Below are 15,039 nucleotides of genomic sequence, written 5' to 3' on the forward strand. Positions count from 1 at the left end.
AAGAGTCTTTTAAGTGTCTCTATCGTATCAGGCTCCAACCCCAGCAGTGCATTCCAGGCACCCACCACTCTCTGTGTAAAAAGCCTACCTCCGACATCTTCCCGAAACTTTCCTCCTCTGACCTTAAACTGATGTCCTCTGGTATTGGCCATTTCTGCCCTGGGGAAAAAGTGCTGGCTGTCCACTCTGTCTATGCCCCCTCATAATCTTATACATCTCTATCGTCAAAAAGTCACTTTAGAAAGGCAAGTGAGTAAAGGTTTGAAGGACTGTGAAGAAAGGATTAGGGGAAATGGAACAAATTCAATAATCTCCTGATGAATGTCCTCCTGCACTGGATTCCAGCTGTGCTGATGTTGTTCCAACAAAAGCATTGCACCATTTAATAGTTTTTTTACACTACAACATGGATAGTACTGATAATTCAGTCATGAAATTTGAGTTGTCAAATTCAACCACTCCACCAGATAACTCTTCATAGAAAGTAAGATTATGCCTCTAGAGTCAGAGTTATACAGCACAGAAACAGGCCCCTTGGCATTTAGAATCCTATTTCAGAGCCTCAGTGAAATAATGCTCCACTGACTAAAAAGAAATCTGGATTACATTGAATTTACAGCACAAAGGCCATTTGGCCCAAGTGGCCCATGCTGGTGCTCACATCAGCCTCTGTCCATCCCTATTTAATTTAGCCCTATCTACTTAAAGTGCAGAATCAAAGCACAAGAATGCAACTGTGGCCCTCTAGGTGTTATAGGGTATTAGGGTGAAGATGGTGACTATGCCATTCAGAGGAGAGATTCTGTCCTCAACCGATGAAAGCAGAAGTTAATGCAGTAAAATTCCAGAGTGGCAGAACGCAATGAAGTGGGCGTGGCAATAGGGACCGGATGGTGCAGTGGCACACAGCTCTGATGCTCTCTGTGTGGAGTTTGCATGTTCTCCCTGCGACTGTGTGGGTTTCCCCCGGGTGCTCCAGTTTCCACCCATGTCCCAAAGACCTGTGAGTTGATAAGTTAATTGTCTGCCGTACACTGGCCCTAGTGTGGGTGAGGGGTAGAATCTGAGAGGAGTTGAAGGGAATGTGGGGAGAATAAAATGGGATTAGCATAGGTTTGGTGTAAATGGGTGATTAATGGTCTGATTCCATGTTCATGTCCTGATGACTGAACTACATTCCAGGATGGATAGACAGCAGAACAGAACAAGCTGTGAGCCCATTGTAGCCGAGTTGCCTGAACAACTAGGAAGCAGAGGGAACACTATCTGCTTGCAATTCTGCAGCATCTTTAAAATAGTGACGGTCTTCACATCAGTAATTATAAAAGAATACTTGATAAGCCAGAAAAGGAAATATTGGTGCAGTTGATTAAAAGTGTAATCAAAGAGGTAGGTCTAAAGGCAGGTCTGAAAGGAAGAGGGGGAGTGTGACGAAGACAGAGAGAGCAAGGTGATAAAATCAAGAGATGATAGCCTTGGCTGAGGCACAGCCACCGCTGATAGAGTGATTAAAACCAAGGATACAAAAGCGGAGAGATCTCAGAGTGCTGTACGAGGTTGTGGAGACAGGATGCAGTGTGGTCATAGAAGGAGTTGATGAAGGGGATGAGAATTTCAACCTGAGGGGCACAAAGTAGTTAGCAAATGCCATGGTGCAAGGAGGAGGAGGAGGTCCTGCAAAGAGAGTTTAGAGAGTTAGGTGCAAAATTGAGGACAGGACCTCCAGGGTTGCAATCTCAGGATTGCTACCCGTGCCACGTGCTAGTGAGGCTAGAAATAGGAAGGTAATGCAGCTAAATACGTGGCTGAGGAGATGGTGCAGGAGGGAGGGCTTCATGTTTCTGGACAACTGGGCTTTGTTCCAGGGAAGGTGGGACCTGTTCCGATGGGACAGTTTGCACCTGAGCTGGAGGGGGGACTAACATACTTGCGGGTAGGTTTGCCAGTGCTGCTCCGGGGGGTTTAAACTAGATTTGCAGGGGGAGGGGAACCAGAGTGTTAGAGCAGATAGTGAGGTGGAGGAGGATAAAGGTCATGCGAGGACTGCAGGTTTAGACAGAAATCAAAGGTTTTGTACGTGATAGAAATGTTCTCAGGTGCATGAGCTACTGCAAATCTGGAATGGAAACTATACTAGTCTACACTTTTAAAATGCTTTGTGGATTTGTGAATATCAAATCACCAATGTATTTCACCAATCTGCAGATTTATAAAACTCTTGTTAGGTCACATCTGGACCAATTCTGGTCACCCCATTACAGGAAGGATGTGGAGGCTTTGGAGTGGGTGCAGAAGAGGTTTACTAGGATGCTGCCTGGATTGGAGGGTATGTGCTATAAGGAGAGGTTGGACAAACTTGGGTTGTTTTCCCTGGGGTGGCAAAGGCTGAGGGGAGACCTGATAAAAGTTTCTAAGATTATGAGGGGCACAGATAGGTTAGCTGGTATCTTTTCCCCAGGGTTGAAATGCCTAATACTAGAGGGCATGCATTTAAGGTGAGAGGGGGTAAGTTCAAAGGAAATGTGCAGGGCTAGTTTTTTTTTACACAGAGAGTGGTGGGTGCCTGGAATGTGGCCAGGGGTGGTGGTGAAGGAAGATATGATAGAGGTTTTTGAGAGGCTTTTAAGATAGGCACACGAATATGCAGAGAGCCTTTAATTACTAGTTTAATTAGTTTGGCACAACATCAAAGACCGATGGCCCTGTTCCTGTGCTGTACTGTTCTCTTTAAAAATAACCAGCTGAGGGTCAGTGAGGAATCTCTCCGACTTAAAAGATTAGGCATTGACATCCCAACCCAGAGAGTTGAGCATAACCTCAGCTGATAGTTCACTACTGAGGGGGTGCTGCCTTTCAAAAGAGATGATGGTTGCAAAATGTGCCACAGCCAGAAATGCAGTCGTCTCCCCGTCCAATACTTATACCTCAATTAAAATCATGAGGTTATCTTCTCAAGATCAGAGTGGCATTGTGGGGTTGCTGTGTGCTCAATGTTTTCACCTTCCCTACATCACAACAAAAACTACACGTTAAAATAATATTTTGTAACACAGGACAGGCACGGTAGTGTAGCGGTTAGCGTGATGCTATTACAGCACCAGCAACCCGGGTTCAATTCCGGCCACTGCCTGTAAGGAGTTTGTACGTTCTCCCTGTGTCTGTGTAGGTTTCCTCCGGGTGCTCTGGTTTCCTCCCACATTCCAAAGACATACGGGTTAGGAAGTTGTGGACATGCTATGTTGGCAACGGAAGCGTGGCGGCACTTGCGGGCTGCCCCTAGAACACTCTACGCAAAAAAGATGTATTTCACTGTGTGTTTCGATGTGCGTGTGACCAATAAAGAAATCTATCCTGAAATGAGTGTAAAATAAAATGCTATTAACTTCTGCTCAATCCCCTTACCTTATTTCATAAGAGTTACAGAACACAAAACAGGCCCTTCGGCCCAACTGGTCCATGCCAACCAAGATGCCCATCTAAGCTAGTTCCATATTCCTTCCTTGGGATTCTGTGAAGTTTACTCAACCTTGACATAAATCAGCAGTATAATGCAAGATGGAAAATATTTGAACGTAAATCTCTACTTACCCACTGCGAGGAGCAGGATGCTGGCCACGAAACAGCCTGCTGCTACACTGAGGTAGTAAACACCTACTCGCATCTCCGCAGGCCACAGTGGGAAGAGTGTGGCAGCTATCACTGCAATAACTGTTCAACAACCAAACACACAGAGCATTAGTACAGGCCTACTACTGAACTGAAGATAGATAGAACAAGTGAGTGGAGTAGGGAGGTACTGTAGAGGGGTAAGGAGCACAGGAGTGAGCAGAGGGGTGAGAGGAAGGGAAAACGAATGGGATAATAAGCATATATTAACTGTGGTGCCCGATGGCTCCTTGAACCATTTACCTAATATCAGTCCCATTGCAAATGTCTTGAAATGAACAGGATCATAAATCCACACGTAAACCTGCAAAACAAAAATCAGAGAAATGGACAGACAGAGGATTCACTCCAAACATTGAAAGGACAGAAATAAAAGCACGAAGATGCTGGAAACGCTCAGATCAGGAGGTGTCTGCGGAAAGAGAAACAGAACTGATAAACGGTCTTTGATCTGAAACAAAACTCCCTCCACAGATGTTGCTCGACGTACTGTGTTTCCAGCATCTTTTGTTTTTAGTTAAAATTTCCAGCACCTGCAGTTTTTTGCTTTTCATTGAAAGAACAGAATCGTAAATCTTTCTGCAGAGTTAGCAGAGGAAACACAAGTTGAGTCCTCAAAAATCACCTCATTCCTTTACCCTCTAAGACAACACCAGTGGACACAAATGCTTTACATTGGCAATGGTTCTTTTCTGTCATATTTTCTGCATCCAGTGGCAGAAAGAATGGTTTGCTGTCAGGAAAGGTGTGGACGCAGGTGAAACAAATCCCATTCCTTCTGTGCTCAGACTGTCTAGCGACTGGGTCAACTCTGACTGAACTCATTTCACGTCATGCAGCTGGCAGCTGTCAGTCTGGGATAAACGTAATGCAAGGTACTAGTGAAGAAGAATGAGTGTTATGGAATCACACAGTAATAGGAGGAAAGATTTCAGCTCAGTGTTTCTATACTGGCTCTCAAAACTCTCTTGCTGATGTTACAAGCCAGGTTGCTACTTGGTGAATGTCCCTTTGAGGCACCTGGATGGTAGTGTGGTGTTATCTAAGGACTGCAATACTATAACTGGAGTGCACTGGCTGTTTGCACAGGGTCGATGAGAGAGAGCGAGCGAGACTGACTGACGGTCTCTGTATCTATGGATGAAGAGCAATAGCTGTGTCTGTCACTACAATCCATGTATGGATTATGTGGAGCAATCAAGTGGAGTCCACTTTGTCGTTAACCTGTGGTGGGAAACAGGTATTCCTGTGGGCGGCCACGTATCGAATGCCTTCGGTGTGGCAGATACTTCGGAACAAAGCAGTGGAGATCATCGGTGATTGAGGTGTCGTATGGGTTCCATCGTAGAACATGTGGATTTTGTATATTCTCTCTACATTCTCTCTCCAGTCAACTGTGGTTTTGCAAAAGCCTTTGATCATGTTCTACCTTATGACTTGCTGAACTGAACTTTGAGAACTATTCCTAGACTTGGGGTTTGGGAATTTGCCACACACACACTTAGAGTTTATATTTGTGGAGTCAATGTTTGACATCTAATGTTTTTACTTTTCTTATTATTACAATTAGTTATTAATGAAATAGTTTCTGACACTTATACATGGCTCATTGTGTTTCTATTGTTGCTGGTACATAGCCTAGAGTCGTAGAGGGATACAGCACAGAAATAGGCGTCATAGCCTATCGATGCACTTTTTCTGTAACTGCAACACTATATTCTGCATTCTGTTTTTCTTTGTATTACCTTGATGTACTTATATATGGAATGATCTGCCTGGATGGCACACAAACAAAAGCTTTTCACTGTATCTCGGTACATGTGACAATAATAAACCGACACCAATACTGATTCTGTGCTGACCGTAAGCCACCCATTTACACCAATCCTACATCAACCCCATTGCTTATTCTCCTACATCCTCATCATCTCCTCCCAAGACTCTACCACTCACCCACACACTTAGGGCAATTTACAGCGGACAATTAGTGTACCAACCCGCACGTCTTTGGGACATTGATGGGAACCCGAACACCCGGTGGAAACCCAGGCTGTCACAGGGAAACCACAGAGACAACACCCGAGGTCAGGATTGAACTTGGGTCTCTGGCACCGTGAGGCAGCGGCTCTGTCAGCTGCGCCACTGAGCTGTCCATTCTTTTAAAGACGGCCGCGGGGATCTGGTGAGACCTCATTTGGAGTACTGTGTGCAGTTTTGGACCCCTTATCTTAGGAAGGATGTACTGATGTTGGAGAGGGTTCAGAGAAGATTTACGAGGATGATTCCCGGAATGAAAGGGCTTACATACGAGGAGTGTTTGTCGGCTCTTGGACTGTATTCATCAGAGTACAGAAGAGGGGACCTCATAGAAACATTTCGAATGTTGAAAGGAATGCACAGAGTAGACGTGGCTAAGTTGTTTCCCTTGGTGGGTGAGTTCAGGACAAAAGAGCATAGTCTTAGAATTTGAGGGTACCCATTTAGAACAGAAATAAGGAGAAATTTCTTTAGTCAGAGGGTTGTGGATTTATGGAATTCGTTGCCACATACAGCTGCGGAGGCCTAATCATTGGAGGTGTTTAAGGAAGAGATAGATAGGTATCTAATTAGTCAAGGTATCAAGGGATACGGGGAAAAGGCTAGGAATTGGGGCTAGGTGGGAGAATAGTTTAGCTCATGGTGAGGTAGCAGAGCAGACTCGATGGGCCAAATGGCCTACTTCTGCTCCTTTGTCTTGTGATCGAAGGATCAGGGTTGGGATCCAGCTCCAGCTCGGTGGTGGACATGTATCAACCTTGCAGAGGTCAGAATGGGACTCAACTGTGACCCTGCTGGGTTCCGATCATCATGGGCATGAGGTACCAAGGACCTCCAACCATTAGTCACCAGCTTTGGGAGGGGTGGGGGGGAGGGGGGGGGGGGGAAGCAAGTGGCAATCATAGCTAAATGATTAATTAAGCAGGCACGGCACAGTAGTGTAGCGGTTAGCATAACGCTATTACAGCGCCAGTGACCCAGGTTCAATTCCTGCCGCTGTCAGTAAGGAGTTTGTATGTTCTCCCCACGTCTCCAGGTGCTCCGGTTTCCTCCCACATTCCAAAGACGTACGGGTTAGGAAGTCGTGGGCATGCTATGTTGGCGCCGGAAGCGTGGCAACACTTGCGGGCTGCCCCCAGAACACTCTACGCAAAAGATGCATTTCACTGTGTTTTGATGTACACGTGACTAATAAAGATATCCCTAATTGTAATAAATATCATTGTCTGCACAGATGGGAACAGGATTGCCCTCTTTTGAGAAGCTTCTACGGCTGACAATTACCTCATTTCCATCGAGGAAAAGTTGGTCATTATGTGGTTCCAATTTAAATTTTCTTTTTGTTTCTTTCTTTTTCTTTGGTGTCCCTGGAGCTTCATCCTAAAAAACAAACACATGAAGTAAAGTTCTGATGTAATGTCCCACTACTGTGATAGTCAGGTTTGGAAAAGTGTAAATAATCATCTGAATTCATAGAATGGAATAGGCCTGACAAGTAAATGCTTCACACTAACCTTACTCTAGTCAACTCACCTAACCCCAATGTATCCAGTCTTCCTCATGTGCTTTGAACCTATCAATGCTATTTATTCCAGCAACTCCTGTTCACAGATTCCACATTCCCACCACTATCATTCACCTGATTTTTCCTCCAATTTCTTAATGAATATCCTGAATTAATGTCCCATGGGTTTGTCAGGTCTGGCGCCTTCCCTCTCTAATTTAATAACCTTCATAATTTTAAACACCCTCGATCAGATCTTTTCCTGATGGTAAAGAACTCCAGCGTGATCTTAAAGGGCTACAACCATGTTTCCAAATAATAAAAAGTTAGAGGATGGGACAGTTACAAGTCTCTTGGTGTATCTAAGTTAGGGGATGGAACAGTTCTAAGTCCCTTGGTGTACCTTAAGTCCTCCACAATATCTAACCTTAGGCTTTCAGGTTCCTCACCAATGACGGGTACTGTGCAGAAGCACTTCCCCCAGGAGGGGGTGGGGGTTCTGCCCAACCTCCAATCCTGACGGTTAACTCGAACAACCACCTTGCCTTGTTGGTGGTGCAGTTGAGCTTCCATTCCATTTCAGAATTGAAGGGTCATAGGACAGCATTTGTTCTGAGACCCTATGGGCCCAGAACTTGTGGTCAGCACTGAGTTGTTTCCGCTCACCACTGACCCCAGAAGTTGTTTGCACTTACTTTGTGTGAACTTCCACCCTAAACTTGCAGACTTCAGCTATTCGAAGGGTTGCAGTGAGCCCCTGTGTGTCAACAGAGCCTCTGCAATGTAACTCCATCAAGTGGGTACGATTAGACAAGCTTTGCTAACAAGGTGTAAACCACACCTACTGGTTTCGCCAGAACTGCCAAACCTATAAAACACTGAAGGTTTCTTCGTGCTAAACATTTAAAAACTACTGAAAGAATTAATTCTTTGTTTTGTTTCTGATTTCCAGCATGTGCAATTTAATTTTCTTGGAAGTATTATTAACTATTCAAAATATTTTAAAATATGAATTTTTTTGTAAATGTAAAACAAGTATAAAAAACATGGAGTCATAGAGCCATACAAACAAGGAAACAGACCCTTTAGCCCAACTCGTCCATGCCGACCAAGATGCCCAGCTAAGCTAGTCCCGTTTGCCCAAGTTTGGCCCATATCCCTCTAAACCTTTCCTATCCATGTACTTGTCTAAGTTCAGTTTAAATGTTAATGTACCTGCCTCAACCACTTCCTCCGGCAGCTCATTCTATACACTGACCACCCACTGGCTGAAAAAGTTGCCCCTCACATTCCTGTTAAATCTCTCCCCTCTCACCTTAAACCTGTGCCCTTTAGTTCTTGATTCCCCAAACCTGGGAAACAGACTGTGCACATTCACCCTGTCTATGCCCCTCATGATTTTATACAACTCTATAAGCTCATCCCTCATTCTTCTATCCTCCAATGAATAAAGTCCCAACCTGCTCAACCTCTCTCCATAACTCAGTCCCTTGAGTTCCGGCCATATCCAGGTAAATCTCCTCTGCACTCTGTCCAGTTTAATGGCATCTTTCCTATAGCAGGGCGACCAAAACTGAACACTATATTCCAAATGCAGCCTCACCAATGTCTTGTACAACTGCAACATAACATCCTAACTTCTATACTCAGTGCCCTGACTGATGAAGGCCAGTATGCCGTAAGCTCACCACCCTGTTTACCTGCGACGCCACTTTCAAGCAACTGTGAACTTGTAAATGCAAACTGCAGTCACTTGGGGCTGTGTCTCTCAACAGTGACCAAATGCATACTGGGAGATTCTGTGAAGCGATCCAGAACAATGAGTGCGTGGTTTCTAAATCCACGCCATCAATACTTGAATTAAAAGCAGACACAGTCCCCGGCACATTGCTTTTAAGTTGGCTGTTTCTCTTATCCATTTGTTCGATTCATTTATTTATTCATTTTTAATTCTTTAACAGCTCATCACTGGCAAGGCCAGAATTTATTATGCTGAACTTTCCTCTCTAAACCTTTGCTATCCATATACCTGTCTAAGTACAAATTAAATGTTAATGTACCTGCCTCAACCACTTCCTCTGGCAGCTCATTCCATATACTGACCACCCTCTGGGCGAACAAATTGCCCCCAAGCTTCCTAATAAATCTTTCCACTGTGTTAAAAAGACAGTCTTCTCTTGCAGTTTACGCCATCAACAGGATTTAAATTCTGGCCTGGCACAGTGGAATTTGATCTCAGCTGCATCAATATTGCACACCTCCGGATTACATAACCACTGTCCTGATGCAAGAATTCGACCCGAAACGTCGACAATTCCTTTCCTCCCATAGATGCTGCTCGACCTGCTGAGTTCCTCCAGCAGACTGTTTCTTGCTACATAACCACTATAGTAGGGGAGATAATGGGATGGCTACAGAGTTGGGCAGACAATGCTGGCCACCCCAAACAAGTTGCCAGCATAAGTGACCTATAGTAACCCCATACCCACTGCATAACAACCATCCCATAACCTCCAGAATGGGCAGCTCACCATTATATATATAAAAAGTAAAAGTGGAATTACCTTTGGCTCATGTATTCTGTTGGACACTAAAGCTTAACACTATAAAACAATTACCATGCTCAATGCATTCACAGACCATCCATGGTAGAGATAAGAGGAACTTGTACAGGTATGTGGATAGGAAAGGTTTAAGAAGGAAATGGGCCAAATGCGGGTAAATGGGACTGGCTTAGGTGGGAATCTTAGTTAGTATGGACCAGTTGGGCTGAAGGGTCTGTTTCTGTGCTGTATGCATCTCTAAGAAGTAGGTAAGAAATGGTATAAGAATACTAGAGACTTTAGATCTGGGAGCATTCGTTCCAGGACAAGTGACTCCCCTGTTGACGTCAGCTTGTATTCAAGAAGCTTTGCTCTGAAGCTAAACCCCGGAATCTTGTGTGAATTCTTTCCCTCTACACCACTGTGCTACAATATTCTATGTACCACCAGACTTAAGGACAGCTTCTACCCCACTGTGATAAGACTATTGAACGGTTCCCTTATACAATGAGATGGACTATAACCTCACAATCTACCTTGTTGTGACCTCGCACCTTATTGCGCTGCACTTTCTCTGTAGCTGTGACACTTTACTCTGTACTGTTACTGTTTTTAGCTGTACTACCTCAATGCACTGTGTACTAACTCAATGTAACTGCACTGTGTAATGAATTGACCTGTACGATCGGTATGCAAGACAAGTCTTTCACTGGACCTCGGTACAAGTGACGATAATAAACCAATACCCTGAATCCTCAAAAATTATAGGTCGAAGGTAATTGAAGGATTTGGGTATACGGTGCGAGGGAAGTTTATAGAGTATAGGCAATGACATAGACCTGCAGTACCAAGTGGCTTGTCTGTTTGCTCTAAGTTCTATGTAATGAACACTGTCAAGCAAAGGGTGTATTTCACTCAGGGAACGGGTCTCTTACCTTCTTCTCTTTCTTACTCTTCTCATCCCTCACCGTTTCCTTTTTGCTCTTCTTTTCCTCCTCTTTGCTGCTGTCATTTTTCCCTTTCTCCTTTTTGATTTCCTTTTCGGACTTCTTTTTCATTACTTTCAGCGCGCGGTGGAAGAACTGCTTCTTGAGGAGCCTGTTGGCAATTCAGGGGGAAAAGGTTTTGCATTCTGTTAATGTAAAAATGTAACTTCTTAAAAGTTTGCGAAAGCTGACAGCTGCCCTCTGGTACCTCAATTTGGATAACCACCCCTCAACCAACATCACTAAAATAATTAACCTAGTCATTAGCTCAATGCTCATTGTGGGATCTTGCTGTGCAAGCCACACTCCAACAGTGAGTACATTTCAAAAGTATTTCATTTTCTCCTGGGACATCCTGAGATTGTGAAAGGCACTCAAGGAAATCCTTGCCTTTGCTGCGTTTCCATTTGAAAATCCTTTCTGGATAAATACTGAAATTCTGTTATTAAATTGAAATGCAGTAGTCAAAATCGTACAACAAAGAAACAGGCCCTTTGGCCCACCATGTCCATGACAACCATTGTGGCTATCTACACAAAACTGCCCGCATAAAGTGCGTATCCCGCTATGCCTTGCGTATTCAGGTGCCCGGCTAAATGCATCTTAAAATTATCTCATCTACCGTTGAGGATGGAATTATTTGTCAGCAATTAACGTAAAAGAACCGTTTCTTTGGGTGAGGCACAGAAATAAGTTTATTACATTTCCCCTGAATCACTGAAAAGTCATTTTCACTGTTGCAAATATTCCAGAACTGTTCATTCCCCTTACTGTTGTAGCTCCATTTAAATTGATGTCTGCTGTTGTCTGAATACCTGATTCCAGTTTAAGTGTTCAAACTACCAGCAGATTTCTGGTTTGCATCATAATAAATGAACATCTTTTCCTCATTGCTTCAACTTGGAAGGGTATGTGCGGACAATAGCCAGTTGTTAGGAACGATCATTGTGCACTGAGACATTGCTGCAGTTCAATTAACGGAACACATGCAAATTACTAAGCAACAGAATAGAAAACTTTCCATTGCACATTGTGGGGAGGATCAGGAGTGTTTCTTTGGGTTAAGGCAGTTTGGTGATCACGAACTTCGATTAAAGATTGAAACTAAATCAACCAAGTAGTAGACTCAATACTTCAACCAGCCATTTCTACAATACTCCAACAAATTTTGGCTACTGACTGGATGGAGGAGTGGGAGTTAGCTTCTGGCAACTCCATAAAGTGCAGGCTTGTGGGGTTGCCAGAAGCTAACTCCCACTCCTCCATCCAGTCAGTAGCCAAAATTTGTTGGAGTATTGTAGAAATGGCTGGTTGAATTATTGAGTCTACTACTTGGTTGATTTAGTTTCAATCTTTAATCGAAGTTCGTGATCACCAAACTGCCTTAACCCAAAGAAACACTCTTGATGACTGCCCTTCCCCTTTCATAACATATCTTTATTAGTCACATGTACATTGAAACACACAGTGAAATGCATCCTTTTGCGTAAAGTGTTCTGGGGGCAGCCCACAAGTGTCGCCACGCTTCCGGCACCAACATAGCATGCCCACAACTTCCTAACCCGTATGTCTTTGGAATGTGGGAGGAAACCGGAGCACCCGGAGAAAACCCACGCAGACACGGGGAGACCGTACAAACTCCTTACAGACAGTGGCCGGAATTGAACCCGGGTCGCTGGCGCTGTAAAGCATTACGCTAACCGCTACACTACCGTGCCTGCCCCATCTATTCTATTCTGATTCAATGATGCCAATGTTATTAATAAAGGCAGAGTTAACAAGCATAGCAATAAAGGAACTCCACACACCTGTTGCAGTATTCCACTGCCGATTCCCTGGTTGTAAAGACAGCCTCCTCTCCTTTCTTTGTTTTTGCCCATTTGGAATCCAGCAAGCAATCTATTGCTTTGGAAGCTGAAATGTGATGGCAGTACAAGTTCAAATTCATTGTCATAGGCATACATACACAGGATACAAGTACCACGAAGTTAGCTTTTTGCAGCAGCAGCACAGTACACTACAAGGACAAACATAAGTTCACACAAATTTAAATTAATATAAATTACAAATAACTTACAAATGTGCAGACTAAACGTAGCAGTATTACCAAGCATGTCAAAATAGATCATTCAACCCAACTGTTTTATATCACTCAATTTAACCTAATTCCACCAAACTACCCTACTGCTTTGTTTGTCATGCATTTATGTAGCTTTCACTTTATTTCCTTTGACTGTTGTTTGCGATAGTGAGTTCCATATTTTAATACTCAGTAAGGAGGCTTCTCATGAATTTCCTCATGGATTTACTTATAGGGTCATCATTTCCAGTCTTGTAAGGAAATGGAAATATTTTCCCTTTATCTACCCTATCAAAACTCTTCATAAATCATTTTAAAAGATGACACGGTAGTGTGGTGATTAGTGTAACACCTTACAGCGCCAGTGAACCAGGTTCAATTCCGCTGCTGTCTGTAAGGAGTTTGTACATTCTCCCCGTGTCTGCGTGGGTTTTCTCCGAGTGCTCCGGTTTCCTCCCACATTCCAAAGACGTACGGGTTAGGAAGTTGTGGGCGTGCTACGTTGATGCCGGAAGCGTGGCGACACTTGCGGGCTGCCCCCAGAACACTCTACGCAAAGGATGAATTTCATTGTGTGTTTCGATGTACCTGTGACTAATAAAGAGATCTTATCTTATATCATAGGATCTCTATTTTCTCCTCTCAAGAGTAAATGGAACCCAGCTTTCCTGCACAGTACAACCTCTCATTTCTGGTATCATTCTGAAAAAGTATTTTTCTCACTTTCACACTACCTCTGAATTATTTTTAAAGTAATATTTCCATGTGATTTTACAAAGAGAAATTCTTCATAAAGGTGCAGGGAAGATGGAATTTACACAAAGATATGGTCCAAATACCATCAGTGCAACCAGTCTGTGTCGCACAAATTAAGCACGAGGTGTCCAGGAGCAAGAATGCTCTTCAACTCATTTTATCCAATGGGGAATAAACTTGTGACAAAGTTCACTGAGAAAGGGTCACGAAGCAAGGGGATCAACAATGGAAAAGCCTCCAGAGAGAAGTTACGGGTGGGGTGCTGTTGAAGGCTATGGTGTGAAGGCAGACTGGTAGAATTGGCATTAATGATCAGATCTGAAGACCTTTATTCCACTTGCCAGGGTATTTTAACACACAATTGTTAAAGGACAAGTTTTCAAAACCAATTATAGACTTGTGTCAGCTAACAGTATTTGGAACAAAAGTGGTTAAAAGGAATCAAGGTATAGATCAGTGATGATCTGATTGAATAGTAGAAAAGACTCAATGATCTGAGTGCTATACTCCCGTTTCCACGTCCACACTCATAATTCATTACTTTAATAGTTATCCTCATTGTCAGAGTTTCCAGTAAGACCCAGATTCTGGACACGGCTCCTCCCCAGGTTATGACAGTGTTCCGTTCCTCAGAACTGTTCGTAACCTGAGCCGTTTGGAAGTTGGAAATGCAGCCGCGAACTGAGTTTCCATTTGGCAGAAGGCAGCTGCAGCCCCGCAGCAGCTGGCAAATCCGCCGGTCTCCCAAACCCTCATTCATATGTACAGGCTGTACATAAATCAGGCATTCGTAAGCTGGGGAGGTCCTGTATCACGTAGATACACAAAGACCAACTTACACAGGTGTACCAATACCCCGCACACAAACAAGTGTGCGTATATTTTGAGTGGCAGAAAGTGATTTTAATGTTGCATTGTAATCTTACCAACAAAATAATCAACTCTGTGGCCCATCATGGTGGTGGACTTGGTTGGACAATTGAAACGCAAGTACTTGGCTACCGCTTTCTCCTCTTTAGTTGGTTCTCCAACCTCCTTAAAAACAAAAGACAATTTAAATTTGTAAATGATGATTTTGACTGAGGACCGCTCTTGCCAAATATCATTTCTAACCAAGGCCGATTTAAGATTAGTCAATATTTACTGTGCACAATTATAGAGAACTCAAGAAGCAGTGCATGATCTGTGTACCAGGCTTATCTTGCACCTTTGCTAAAACAGAAAACCTTTCACTTAAAACTGCATTGACAACTGTGAGTTTAATCTCCACAAACGGCCAAAGCATACAACATTGATGCAACACCACAGGAATGCACGTCTATCCAAAGTGCCACCTTTCAGATGTGAGACTGACCCAGTTGGGTCCCTCAGTTGGGTCTATTCCAAGAAATAGGGGAGTTATCCCTGGTGTCCTAGCCAACTTTACCATTCATCCAACGTTACCAAACCATGATCAGACGAAGTACT

The 15,039-nt window shown here is 43.6% G+C and overlaps 1 protein-coding gene across 1 annotated transcript in view; it reads right to left on the minus strand.

Annotated features, from left to right (window-relative positions):
- Nucleotides 1-15,039, minus strand: part of sec62 (SEC62 homolog, preprotein translocation factor) — a 40,277-nt gene that overhangs the window by 2,920 nt on the left and 22,318 nt on the right. Inside the window, exons 2-7 of the mRNA XM_052018533.1 lie at nucleotides 14,499-14,607; nucleotides 12,545-12,650; nucleotides 10,686-10,848; nucleotides 6,988-7,083; nucleotides 3,910-3,970; nucleotides 3,589-3,708 (exon numbers count right to left, since the gene is read on the minus strand). Coding sequence (XP_051874493.1) covers nucleotides 3,589-3,708; nucleotides 3,910-3,970; nucleotides 6,988-7,083; nucleotides 10,686-10,848; nucleotides 12,545-12,650; nucleotides 14,499-14,607 — 655 coding nt within the window. The remainder of the gene's footprint in view (nucleotides 1-3,588; nucleotides 3,709-3,909; nucleotides 3,971-6,987; nucleotides 7,084-10,685; nucleotides 10,849-12,544; nucleotides 12,651-14,498; nucleotides 14,608-15,039) is intronic.

This window comes from Pristis pectinata, chromosome 6 (assembly GCF_009764475.1).
Source record: "Pristis pectinata isolate sPriPec2 chromosome 6, sPriPec2.1.pri, whole genome shotgun sequence".
NCBI lineage: Eukaryota > Metazoa > Chordata > Chondrichthyes > Rhinopristiformes > Pristidae > Pristis > Pristis pectinata.